Source organism: Schistocerca piceifrons, chromosome 3, assembly GCF_021461385.2.
Source record: "Schistocerca piceifrons isolate TAMUIC-IGC-003096 chromosome 3, iqSchPice1.1, whole genome shotgun sequence".
Taxonomy (NCBI): Eukaryota; Metazoa; Arthropoda; class Insecta; order Orthoptera; family Acrididae; genus Schistocerca; species Schistocerca piceifrons.
In genome coordinates this window covers 145,783,667-145,798,362 of record NC_060140.1, presented here as the reverse complement: position 1 = coordinate 145,798,362, position 14,696 = coordinate 145,783,667, and the positions used below count along the sequence as shown (strand labels likewise).

Sequence of the window (14,696 nt, the reverse complement as noted above, 5' to 3'; positions counted from 1 at the left end):
ATGAGCAAAATTGCACTTGACTGAAAAATATCTGTATTTGGTCTAAAACAGTCTTGATTTACCTTTTTCAGATCTGACTGTTTCAAGAGCCCATACTTCAAAGGTTGTCTTCAGGCACTACTTCTGATTGATGAAGAAGAAAAATTTAACCAAATGGTGGAAATACTGGGGAAGAAGTAGACTGCACAAGAACTCCCTGCAGGCTGGGAGATAAATTACGGAAACATTCTAGTCTTTGAAAATATATGTTGGAAGAGTTAGATCTGTTTTTGTTTGGTTGATTTTATGTTGATGCACTGGCCTCTGAGCCATCATTAATGTTTTAATTACTTTGTGAGTACACTATCCGTGGGCTCATAATGGAGAGTTCTGGATGAGATTTCATCATACTTTCATTTCATCATGCAGACTGTCATATTTTCATATATAATTTAAATCACTTATTTATTAGTTGTTTCTGAATGATTTGCAAATGCACACAGTAACACACCTATCGTTTTTCTCGATATTGTTGTAGCATCATCCGGTTATAAAATTTCCAAAATTTTACAACAAATTTATAGAAATATCACTCAGGAACGAAGAAGAAATGGTGATAAAGCTTAACATATATATTGAATTAATATGGTCATCTCATGTTGGAAAATTAATATTGAATATGATTTTAAATAATGTCTTTATTTTGTTCACCACGTGAGCAACTTCGACATCGCACTATCAGTGAAGTTTTGGTGGCATCTTGTGAAGCATTATGCCATGACGATGCTGAAAAGTATTAATGTATTTATTTTTAATATAGTACTTCATTCACTTAGTAGTCACACTCCTTATAATGTATTATTCATCATGCATTTATTAAATTATTTAATGAAACCATTTACATACTGCAAATCATGTGATTTGTTAATTATTAGCTAAAAGCTGATGTGTTGTGGCAGTATTAAAAAGATTTGTAAAAATGAAATATATATCCAGGAAACTGGTTTTTTGTATTTCACACTATCATTCCATAATCAGTATTCTTATGTGTCAATGAGGAAGAGACCTTGCCTTGTATACATTACCTCTGCAGTATAGCCTAGTTCCTGCTCTGACACATTTGCAAACATAGTGCAAAGCACTGTCAGTAAGAATATGAGGAGCATTTGTTTACCTGTGTGCAAGTAGGTGTGTCTTGAGTGTTTATACTTATTTTAGATTAGCATTGTGTCTTAAATTATTTCAGAAGTAGTTTAGTTTTACAACTCGTTCATATTTTATGTGGAAAGAGATTCTTTTGTGTATATGTTAACTTATTACAATTTTTTATGATTTGAAGAGAGTACGGGTTTAGTGTATATTTTTATATAATCTTGTAAGCTTATTGTACAATTGACTGTCAACTTCTTTTATCTGAACATCTTTGTGAGCCACAGAAAGTGTGCCTATATGTTTCATACTACATTGAAGCTTTTGTTATGTACCGTGTCTGTTTAAACCTAAAAGGAAAATTGGAAATTATTTTGGAGCCTATTTTCTAAACAATACATCTGTCAATTTTTGGTCTGGGAAAATTAACTGAATCCAGAAATATATATTTTCAAGCTAATTTCAATTTTATTTCTCTACACTTTACCCTTCCCCAAATCATAACTGGTTCTCTCAGACTATAGTGCAGGAAAACTAAGTACAGTGCTGTAGTGGCTCTAGGGTAATGGATAATTAGACTGGGAAAGAAAAATTGTACCAGAGCAATTTTTTAAAAGTCTGATGTGGAGAATTTCAACCACAAATTTCAAAATCTCAAAGAACATATAATACAGGAGTTATAATGCAATGCTAATGCTGTAAAATATCACTTACAAAGTTATTGTTACTTGCAGTTTTCAAATATAATAAGTGTTCTAAAAATACCATGACTGATAATTTTGTCATTGAGCAATTCAGCCAGTTCAATAATAACACAAAAACATGGAACACATTTTCAGCAACTGTCATAAGTACCTTTATTTAATCATGTACTGCTGTTATGTAATTAGTGAATGTTTTAAGGTGAAATACTTACTACATCTCTGAAATGTTAAAAACTATAGGATGTCTAAAGACAGCAATGGAAATGTCACGTTAGATATTAGCAAAACTGGTTCAAAGATTTGTTACTAAGTTCATTTTAGATAATAAGTTGCAAACAAGGTACCATTTGCATCAATATTGCAAAGAGTGTAGTTTCACCTATTAAGCATTTATAGTGAGGCCAAGATTTTTCCCACAAGACAACTGTTCTAACATGCCATGTAGCTGGTTCAAATTCCGTACAAGATTCTAAGATTATATAAAGTAAAGAATGAAGAAAATACATATTTTTCATATACACACATGATTTCATTCCAGAAATTGAAACGAAAGAATCAGTTCTGGTGACAGTTTTCTAGAATGACAGTTATCTGGCAACATAATTTTTTTATTTTCATTACACATTTCGCTATTTTTATGGCTAATGACCATTCCCCACACTAGCAATGAATGTTATCAAGGTAAGTCAGAGGATGGAGAAACTTTCGTATTAGAATATGCTATTACTCCCACAATAAAGGGATTCAAATTAATATAAAGAACTATGTTTTAACAACGATAGGTACTCCCTTCTTGGGTGAGAGCATAGAGGCCTATGCAAAAATATGATGACAGTATTAAAAACAACAAGGTGCTAGGACAAATAATTTCACATACATGCATTCTGACCGTGTATACACATGACGGAAAGTGTTACTGATTTTTCTAAACGACTAGAGAGTACAGACACAAGATTTTGTAGATATCAGTTTCACTCAAGGCGCTGATTGGTCATTGGACTGAGGTACTCAAAGCTACTGGTGTCACACTTGGACTTACTCCTGGCAAAGGCATTTTAATCATGAACAGGACATAGCGTAATAGACTGGGGTTTGGATCTAAGTGCACAAAGTGATTTAGACACAAATAGTTATATTCAGTAGTATCAGTATCTTTTGGTATAAAACAATATGAGCAACTGCATCATGACAGGAACACACTTGAGAAACAGAACACATGGAGAGAATTTATAAGAAGAACAATTTTGCTAAAGATACTGTGGATCACAAGTTGGATTCATACAGCAATATGAATCGTGTTTACTGTAAATTTAGTTGAGTTTGAATTATAATAGAGCAGACAAGAAAAAACGATTATTGCATGAGATCCAAGAGATAAATCTACTGAATGCTAAGAATTATTTGTAATTAAGCGTTGAAACTTAAGTACAAAATTCAAAATATCTCCACAAAAACAGAACTTGCAAAATAAAATAAAATTCTCAAGAATAAATGAAAGTGTAACTGAGAATCACATCCTCTTATTTTCAGGTGTAACAGCAAGTCTAGGGAGCAGAAATAGACCAACTAATATAGTCTAACAAACTCTAAAGCAAGGAGTCTAATACAGATGGGTTAGTTATACTCTAGTGGACACTGCACTGCACATTTCAATAGGGATACATGTATCAGTTTTGAAAATAATACACTCAGTCATTCGTGACATCCTACTGTTTCTAACTAACTTCTGAGACCTACTACGAGACTATAGATTGGTACTTTCTGACAATGCAGCCACACTATACCAAACAACCGAAAACAGTGATCAGTTTTATAACTATGACTGAAAAACCTTTATCATGGGCATCCAGTTAAGGAAAACTAAATTTTGTGTCCCAGAAATATCTGCAAGGAAAAGAAACGCTCAGTTCCAGTGACTGTAGGGGTCTACATGTCAACGGCCTATGTTAGAGAGATTTCACAGAAGCTACACTCACAAAGCTACTCTGTTTGTGATGTAATGTCAAGTGCAAAGATCAATGATGCACTTAATGCAGTCACTCTGACAGACATGGGAACTACAACTGGCAAGATCTATCAAAATCTAAGGCACACTGTATGAAGCACACAATACTAGTACATTAGTGCAATGCATTAGAGAGTACATCGTGACATACTACTTTAAGAGGTCAGTGATACAATGATTTGCTGGCAGACATTCAGATTCCATTTTCATGCTTGAACTACTGCACAAACTGCACAACAGGCACTTATCATGAACATGAATGCAGAATATCGCTTACAGTGCTACAGACAACACCGTCATTGGTCAGTGGAACTGTGGAGGATGATTTGATGGACTTATGAATGGCAGCAAATAATGAGGCTTTTAGATGTGTTCTAGTAGACCAAATGAATACTTAGCAACTGTGAAAGTCAATGAAAGTGATATGATCATCAAGAGCTATGCTTACTAATCTGGGATGAGGTTATTACATTTGGCTGATGACAGAAAACATAGGAATTCATTAACATTTTTACAGTAGTATATGTTCACACATTATTCAGTATACTGAAGGATAACCTTCTGGGATGTGAAATGGACCACAGTATGAATTAAAATTCGAAAGTAGCTATCTGATACTAATTTGACATAATACATAAAAAATTATGGTCATTAAAGTATTTTACTCTACTGCTTGCAGAAGCTACACACAAACCTCATACAATTAATAGAACGCCATTTTGTTAGAAAAACTACTGATTCTCCCTCAGGTACGTAGCTGCTTAAAAAAAGGGGGGTATTTTACATTCTGTAATGAAACAGTTGTCTCCAGCAGGCAGTTTGTTAATCTTGCTTGCATAAGATATTCAGGCAAGAATGCAAAGTCTACATGGTTATTGTTTTTGTCTCTTGTACAGTGACCACACAAATTGCAGATTTCTGCTACTAGCTACAAATAACATTAATGAGTGAATGTATCAGAATGTTCAGCAAAAATACATTTCCCAGTGTACAATAATCTACATTATACAACATATTGCTGCCTACTGTTGCAGAGGAATACTTCATTTACTACAGCAATCCCGATTATTGCAGTAAAGTACACAAATAAACTAGCATCTGATGATTCACTTCAAAACAATAAGAGATATTTGTACATGTTAAACAAGCCGCAATGAGGTTTTTCTGTTCTAACTCATAATTTACTACCTAAAATGGCGGCCTTCCATCCCCCACTAACATAGTGCATTATTAATGGTCCACCCCACCACCACCATTATTTGGGTACCCAGTAACATAGGATCAATCTACCATTCGTGCTTTGTATATCACTCAATCAACAGCAGCAGCAGCAAATTCAGGCGATATTCACAATTTCCAGCAGAGTATCATGCCCAATGGTATTCTGCAGAAGTACGTAAATGTATTATGCTATTTACAGTTTTGGAGCAATTTGTTACGAATTTGTCAATTTTCTACCACTTTTTTAAGAAGACATACATAAAAGATGAGATCATTATTATTTAACAAATACCGCCACTGTGCAATATTGAAACCTGCTACACTGATATCTGAATAGTTTAATGTTTAATAATTAATGCAATGCACAAAATGCGCTCCTGCTATGTTTCTTTTCACTGCAAGGAAATCATCAATGGATTGTTAGTGTGTGATGTCACTACAGGTTGGCTGAGAGTAGTGTCAGACTATAAGATTACTGGGAATTGTAAACAGCTGAGGGAAACGCGAGCAGACACATAGTACACACACATTACTCATGACTAAAGTAACATCGATAGCACATGTTTTACCAGATAATGTATAAATGATCACCGTGCCACATGGGGCACAGTGGGAAGCAAGGAAGGCAACAATAACTTATTTATTTGAAACAAGCAAAAATTGTGGAAGGACCTCTCCCACAAAGTATTTCAAGTGCGCATGTCTGCACCACGCCAAATGCATCCACATAGAGAAATACCACAAGTTACCATCATGGACTGAGGGCCAGTTTGCCACTGCAGCACATGTCGAAATCTGGCACTGGCGCCACATACGGATAAACAGATAACGAGTATAGGCATTGCATTGTCTTAACTGGACACAGACCCCTACATCCCACCCCTTGACAATCCAAATCCCAGTCCTGCAGCCAAGCCTCTTTGTGACCCTTGATGATTAAACAAGTAATGATGGCTACGACCACTTTCTTTTATAATTCTCTTGAAAAATCACCTTTTCTCAACACACCTAAAGTGCAATACATATTAAACAGATAGATATTTCAGAGCACCTATCACAAACAATTGTGATCTGCAGAGCAATTATATCACTTTATCTTAATGGGGCACACTCGATACGAATTGGCTAAAACGTGTGTGCTAACCCACAGTTGCGTAATACAGATGTAATCCATTCCAGCGCCTTACTAGTGCATTGGTACTCCATTCACACTGAATACATCAGTCCTACATAACATAATGCCTTTACATCTTTCCAGAGGTATGTGACTTCAGATATTTATGAAATTCACGTCGCATTACGGTTTGACAGTTGTAGTATTTTTTACTCATTCTGTCCGACTGATCATCGACAAAAGTATAAACCAGGAACTAACATTAAAATTCCGTCATACGACTTTCCCTTCATTTAATTTTCACTACCGCAGCAATCAGAGGTAAAGTGTGACAGTCCTAATAGTCAGCAGGCATATTTTCCTCTGCTGTTTTGGTACATATCTGCAATTTCATTTTTGCAACACAACCAAATATTTTCTCCATATTTTGGTTTCATAGTTCTACAGTGAAAATCATACATCATTTCTTTAGATAAATCAAGTACACTCATGCTTAAATAGATGGGTTTACAAATTTGATTTTTGCCTTATTCGTACAGATAGCAACAAGATTTTCATTAAATATCGCTCTCCTTTTAAAGTTTGGCTTTAATACAAGTTTATCACATTTTTCTCCATCTGAAACTAATTTAATATCTACTCTGTTTCGTAAGTTTTCCGTCGTCTTTCCAAATACTGAATTATTCACCTATTGGTAGAAATCTTTTTCAAAATCATTCTTGGTTTTAGTCCTCATTTCTGTATTTAAATCTATATTTTCTTCAACTTATCTGATTGTTTAAATTTTAAAACTCAATGCAGTTTTTGTTAATTTCATTCCTAGAGACAGATAATGTTTAAGATTTCTATAGTGAACTACACTAGTAGATCACGGGTGCACTATAAAAAGGAAGCAGCTACTTGGGTAACAATGTACTTGCGGAGAGCACATGGTTTATTTTCTTTAGGCTAGGCAGTAGTTTGAGGTACTCCGATGAACTTTCGCCATTCGATACGAAGACAGCGAAATCAGACTGCGTTCAGAGTAAAGACACTTAAACTGCCAAAATTTTATCAGTAAATTGTCGAAGTATTCGTAACAAAGCTGCTGAATTTAGCGCTCTCCAGGGACTTCGTCGCGCTCACATCATTTTCGGGATTGAGATCTGGCTGAAACCCGAAGCAGAAAACTCTGAAGTGTTTAGTGAGTCATGGAACGTATATTGGAAAGACATATTCGACGCCATAGGAGGTGGACTGTTCATTACAGTCGACGAAAATATTGTCTCTTATGTGGTCGACCCTGTGTGTGACTGTGGAGTTAACTGGAAGCGTATAACAGGTCTAGGTGAACTCAAGTTTATTGTTGAATTTTTTACCGGCCATCCGGATTCCGCCATGACAGTTTTAGAGTCGTTCATAGAAATCCTACACACAGTAGCACGGAAATAGCCAGATCATGCAATATGAGTTGGATGCAAATTTAATCTACCGATTATGGATTGATGTGTTTATGGATTCATTGCAGGCAGTAAGGACATGGAGTCTTGTGATGTACTTTTGAATATGTTTTCCAAAATCTGTCTTGAGCAGCTAGTTCAACAGCCCACACATAAATGGAAATATTTTAGATCCTGTAGCTACAAACAGGCCTCACCTTATCAATGATGTCAGTATAGGTATATGAATTAGTGTTCAGGTTGTCGTCAAAGCAATGATGGTTAGTAAAGTCAATAAATCAGTCAAGAAGATTAGGAGGGTATTTTTGCTATAAACAACATCGAAGCAGCTGTTAGCATCCCACTTAGACAGTGAAAGGGCACCATTTAGTTCCAGCATGATGGAAACAGAGAAATTGTGAGCAAACTTTAAACGGATTGTAAATCACGCTTTGAAGAAGTATGTGCCAAGTAAGTGGGTTAAGGACGGAAAAGACCCACTGTAGTTTAATAATAAAATTCGGAAAATACTGAGGAAGCATTCGGTTCAAAAGAGAACACGAATTAAGACAGGCAAAAGTCAGTAGAGATTCGTGCGTCCATAAACGATTCATGCGCGAAGCATGAAACAACTACGACCGTCATACCTTAGCATAGGATCTAGCCGAGAACCCAAGAAGATTCTGGCTCTACATAAAATCGCTAAGCGGGTCGAAGGCTTCTATCCAATCAGTCGTTGACCACTCTGCTGTGGCAATACAAGATACCAAAAGGAAAACATAAGTCTTAAATTTCGCGTTTAATAAATTGTTCATGCAGGAGGATCGTACAAATATACTGTTATCTGACTATCGCACAGACTCCTGTACAGATGGCTTAGTAATAGGCATCCCACACGTAGAGAAGCAACTGCAATAGTTGAAACCAAATAAGTCGCAAGGATCGGTTGGAATTCCAATTCAGTTTTATAAAGAATGTCCTACAGCATTGCCTCCTTACTTATGTTGAATTTATCACGAATCTCTCGCCCAGCACAAAGTCTAGAGCGACTGGAAAATGCGCTGTTACCTCATATATATATAAGCAGCTTAAAACAACAGACCCAAAATTGCAGACCAATGTCCTTAACAGCGGTTTGCTGTACAATTCTTAATATAATAAGGTTTCTTGATACGGGAATACTTCTGTCCACATATCAGCACGGTTTTAGAAACCATCGCTCGTGTGAATCTCCGCTAGTCTTTTCTTTTACCTGATGTACTGCGAACTATGGATGAACGACTACAGGCAGATTCCATATTCCTAGATTTCCGAAAATCGTTTGACACATTGCCCTACTGCAAACTGTTAACGAAGGTAGGAGCATTCGAATAGGTATGTGAGTGGCTCGAGACTTCTTAACAGAACCCACTGCGTTGTCCTCGACGGCGAGTGTTCATCAGACACAAGGGTATTGTCATGAGTGCCCAAGGAAGTGTGTATGAACCGGTATTATTTTTTATATACATAAATGGTTTGACAGACGGGGTGAGCTGTTTGCTGATGATGCTGTGGTGTACGGCATGGTGTCGTGGTTGAGTGACTGTAGGAAAATGCAAGATGACTTAGAAGAAACTTCTAACTGGTGTGATGAACGACAGCTAGTTCTAAATTCGGAAAAATGTCAATTAATGCAGATGAGTACTAAAACCAATCCCATAACGTTCAAACACAGCATTATTAATGTGTTACTTGAAACAGTCAAGTCGATTAAATATCTTGCCGTAACACTGCAGAGCAATAAGAAATGGACCCAGCATGTAAGGACTGTAGTGGGGAAGGTAAACGATAGACTTCAGTTTACTGGGAGGGTTTTAGGAAAGCGTGGTTCATGTGTAAAGGAGACCACAGAGAAAGCACCAGTGCAAGCCATTCTTGAGTATTGCTCAACTGTTTGGGACTCTCACAGGTCTGATTCAAGGCAGACATGGAAGCAATTCACAGATGAGAGCTAGATTTGTTGTCAGCAGGTAGTATCAACACGCAAGTGTTACGGAGGTGATTCAGTTGGAATTCCCGGAGGGAAGGCGATCCTACTACCGCCGACGTATAGTTTGCACAAGGGCCATGAACATAAGATAAGAGAAATAAGGGGTCGTGCAGAGGCATATAAACAGTCGTTTTTCCCTCGGCATGTACAACAGAGAGGAAAATGACTAGCAATGTTACGATGTACCGTCCGGCACGCACCGTATGGTGGCTTGCGGATTACGTATGTACATGTAGATGTCAGTGAAAATGAGTAAAATGTATTCAACGACACAGCGAGAGGTATTTCCTGTATGTAGGCCCCGAGTTGGACGATTTCATAGCTGCAGTCATGCAAGATTTCAAACATGCTAAATTTAACATAAATAAAAAACTATTATTCGACAAATATTGTCGTATGACAAACAGCTTTGATGAAAGAGGAAGAAAAAGGAGCGTATATTAAAAGATTATACACATGAAAAAATTAATGAATTATTATTATTGTTTTAAAAGTTGCAATGCATGTACAATTTTCTATCACACGTATTACTATACTTTCCTGAGAAACGTGTATTCAGTTCATACTTTCTATATAGAGACACAGTTGCTATACTTAACACACGTTCTAGACAATCAGGGACACGAAAATAAACTATGCTCTATCTGATCATAGTTTTAATCATTTACTTGTAAACTATGTGGAAATCTATGTTACACATTCGATTCCACTGGTCTACTGGCGTACTGACTATTGCTCAAAAGCAAATTGCATTTCAAAATCACAGGGATGGAAGCTGGAGATGTATATGTTGTAGAAGATTGTAGTTTTAATGGAATACCCGTCAATGGTGGGAGGCAGAACCGCACAGCAATAATGACATCACATATATGTACAGGGTAGACACAATAATATGAACACAACACAATACAATACATCTTGTTACAAGCAGGTATCACTGCATATAGATAAATACTATGATACAGCTGGAGTGTACAGCTCACGTGCCAAGTCGTAGAGGTTATCTTTTAGTGTATTACATACTTTGTTCAGTGACGGTTAAGATAAGCAGCGGTTCTAGGCGCTACTATCTGGAGCCACGCGACCGCTACGGTCGCAGGTTCGACTCCTGCCTCGGGCATGGATGTGTGTGACGCCCTTAGGTTAGTTAGGTTTAGGTAGTTCTAAGTTCTAGGGGACTGATGACCTCAGATGTTAAGTCCCATAGTCCTCAGAGCCATTTGAACCATTTTTAAGATAAGCAAGCAATCTCTCAGACTTTCAAACAGGGCAACTTATTGGTGCGCCATTAGTGGGACCAGCTGTGACAAAAATAGTTGAACTGTTTAACATTTCACGATCACCAGTATCCCCGGAAATGATGGCACATACAAAACATGGTAAAACAGCATTGATGAAGAGGAATAGTCGGCGAAATCCGAAGTGAACTGACAGAGAAATGTTAGGTGGTTTTACGGACTGGGAGCTATTGGCAAAGGACACACTGCAGCAGAAACAATGTGTGCCGTGATGAATATGCCACACCCACCTTGTAAAATCGACAAGTGTGCAGGATTTATTGGAGCTGCTGTGGAATCCGTTGCATTTGAATCAATGAAGGGTGCTGCAAACGAAGCTGTTGAAATAAATGACGGTATGATTGACGTACCAGTAACTTTTGATGGCACTTGGCAGAAGCGCGGCTACAGTTCTAAGAATTCTGTTGCTAGTGTGGGTACTGGAAAGATTTCCAGATTTTAACCAAACATTGTAATAAGCGTAACTCAGGGAATGAAGAAGGGAATATCTGTGACAGGAATGATGAAGAAATAAGTGGTGGTACGGAGGCTTTGCAGCTATTGAAATTTTTAGTCGATTTGTGAATGAAAGGGAAGTATGTTGCACTAAGTTCTTAGGTGATGGAGACTCAAAAGCATATAACAGTGTAGTAGCCGCTCAGCCTTATGGTGAGAAGATTATCACAAAACCGGAATGTGGTGGTCATGTCCAGAAGAGGATGGATACCAGGTTGAGGAAGTTGAAATAAATTTTGAGAGACAAGAAACTTTCTGATGGTAAAACCATAAGAGGCAGGCTGACAGATGAAATGATTGATGAACTACAGCAGTATTTTGGAATGGCCATTAGAAATAATACTGAGGATTTGTTGAAAATGAAGCAGGTAGTATGGGCTACCTTCTTCCACAGACTCTCAATAGATGAAAAACCAGTACACCACCTTTGTCCTCCTGGACATGATTCATGGTGCAAGTACCGCAATGTCCAATACTCAAATAGTTCATATAGCCATAAACATTCCATCCCAGCAGCAGCCATGGATATAATAAAACCTCTTTACAGAGACCTGGCAAATCCTGAATTACTGAAGAAGTGTCTGCATGGTCAGACTCAAAATTCCAATGAGTCTTTCAATAATCTTATATGGACTCGCTTACCAAAAATGTTTTTCTTTAAATGAAGACACTAAAGTGGGGGGGGGGCAGTGATGCTGTTATTGCTTTTAATGATGGCAACATCGGTAGGGTGAAAGTGCTACAGCATATGGAAATTAATCCTGGAGCAAACTGCATCAGTGAATTTGAACGGATGGACAAGGTTCGCATTGATAAAGCAGAGTATGCAGCAAAGTTGGCCACTAAGGAGTCCAGAAAGAAGGAAAGAAGAAAAACGTGTAAAAAGATCGAGAGGATGGTATATAGTATGGTGCAGAGTGCTTCTGAGTGACTAAAAATAAAAAAATTAAGCATATACACTACTGCTCATAAATTAAGGATAATTGAGTGCCACACAACGTTGCACTACACAAAACTGGCGCTAATAGCATAGACAGAAAGGGAACACACGCGACACAGATCTGTACGTCCACGGTATGGGCGATAAGTTGAGAAAACCGTCCCGAAACACATGTGCTACAAAATACCACTGTTTACTGCGCATTTACCCCGACGTCAATATGGGATATGATCACCATGCACGTACACAGGCCGCACAATGGGTTGGCATACTCTGAAGCAGGTGGTCGAGCAGCTGCTGGGATATAGCCTCTCATTCTTGCACCAGTGCCTGTCGGAGCTCCTGAAGTGTCGTAGGGGTTTGACGACGTGCAGCGATGTGGCGACCAAGAGCATCCCAGACGTGCTCGATGGGGTTTAGGTCTGGAGAACAGGCAGGCCGCTCCATTCGCCTGATATCTTCTGTTTCAAGGTACTCCTCCAAGATAGCAGCTCGGTGGGGCCGTGCATTATCATCCATCAGAAGGAAGATGGGACCCACTGAACCCCTGAAAAGGCGGACATATTGGTGCAAAATGACGTCCCGGTACACCTGACCTGTTACAGTTCCTCTGTCAAAGACATGCAGGGGTGTACATGCACCAATCATAATCCCACCCCACACCATCAAACAACGACCTCCATACAGGTCCCTTTCGAAGACATTAGGTGGTTGGCATCTGGTTCCTGGTTCACGCCACATGAAAACCCGGCGAGAATCACTGTTCAGACAATACCTGGACTCGTCCGCGAACATAACCTGGGACCACTGTTCCAATGACCATGTACTGTGTTCCTGACACCAGGCTTTACTGGCTCTCCTGTGATCAGGTCTCAGAGGTATGCACCTTGCAGGTCTCTGGGCGAATAAACCATGTCTGTTCAGTCGTCTGTAGACTGTGTGACTGGAGACAACTGTTCCAGTGGCTGCGGTAAAGTCCTGAGCAAGGCTACCTGCAGTACTCCATGGCCGTCTGCGGGCACTGATGGTGAGATATCGGTCTTTTTGTGGTGTTGTACATTGTAGACGTCCCGTACTGTAGCGCCTGGACACGTTTACTGTCTACTGGAATCGTTGCCATAATCTTGAGATCACACTTTGTGGCACACGGAGGGCCCGTGCTATGACCTGCTGTGTTTGACCAGCCTCCAGTCGCCCTAGTATTCTACATCAATATGTTCTTTGAGCCATTTTCTACACACAGTCACCATTAGCACGTCTGAAAACGACTGCACACATACTCGCTGCACCGTAGTCTTGCATGCACCAACATATCTCTGCGCATGGTCATACCCTGAGGTGATTTAAGCCCGCAAACCGTCCACCAGAGCGTTGTTTCACCATGTATCAGCATTATCCTTAACTTATGAGCATGAGTGTAGTAAGTGAGTTACAGTCTTTTGAAACTTTGAAAGGCGTTCCTGAAAATTTACATTTTTTGTTGAATTTTTCCCTAAATCTCAGAAACCATTTCGAATTGGGTACTCAGATTATCAGGGAGTAATAGCATACACATCCTGAGTCTACTGAACTAAAAGAAGAACATAATGTTATGTATAATTAAAATCATTTAGGATGTGATGTTGTTGTGGTCTTCAGTCCTGAGATTGGTTTGATGCAGCTCTCCATGCTACTCTATCCTGTGCAAGCTTCTTCATCTCCCATTACCTACTGCAACCTACATCCTTCTGAATCTGCTTAGTGTATTCATCTCTTGGTCTCCCTCTACGATTTTTACCCTCCAAGCTGCCCTCCAATACTAAATTGGTGATCCCTTGATGCCTCAGAACATGTCCTACCAACCGATCCCTTCTTCTGGTCAAGTTGTGCCACAAACTTCTCTTCTCCCCAATCCTATTCAATACTTCCTCATTAGTTATGTGATCTACCCATATAATCTTCAGCATTCTTCTGTAGCACCACATTTCGAAACCTTCTATTCTCTTCTTGTCCAAACTATTTATCGTCCATATTTCACTTCCATACATGGCTACACTCCATACAAATACTTTCAGAAATGACTTCCTGACACTTAAATCTATACTCGATGTTAACAATTTTCCCTTCTTCAGAAACGCTTTCCTTGCCACTGCCAGTCTACATTTTATATCCTCTCTACTTCGACCATCATCAGTTATTTTGCTCCCCAAATAGCAAAACTCGTTTACTACTTTAAGTGTTTCATTTCCTAATCTAATTCCCTCAGCATCACCCGACTTAATTTGACTACATTCCATTATCCTCGTTTTGCTTTTGTTGATGTTCACCTTATATCCTTCATTTAGGATAAAGTACCAAAAAAGTA

General features: G+C 38.5%; 2 protein-coding genes across 2 annotated transcripts in view; one reads left to right on the top strand and one right to left on the bottom strand.

Annotated features, from left to right (window-relative positions):
* The window catches only part of LOC124789926 (ion transport peptide), a 36,249-nt gene extending 34,661 nt beyond the window's left edge, over positions 1 to 1,588 (top strand). Inside the window, exon 3 of the mRNA XM_047257451.1 lies at positions 72 to 1,588. Within this exon, the coding sequence (XP_047113407.1) occupies positions 72 to 180 (109 nt within the window). The 3' untranslated portion in view covers positions 181 to 1,588. The remainder of the gene's footprint in view (positions 1 to 71) is intronic.
* LOC124788470 (peroxisomal leader peptide-processing protease-like) overlaps positions 1 to 14,696 on the bottom strand; it is a 1,192,842-nt gene that overhangs the window by 1,060,969 nt on the left and 117,177 nt on the right. The window lies entirely within an intron of this gene.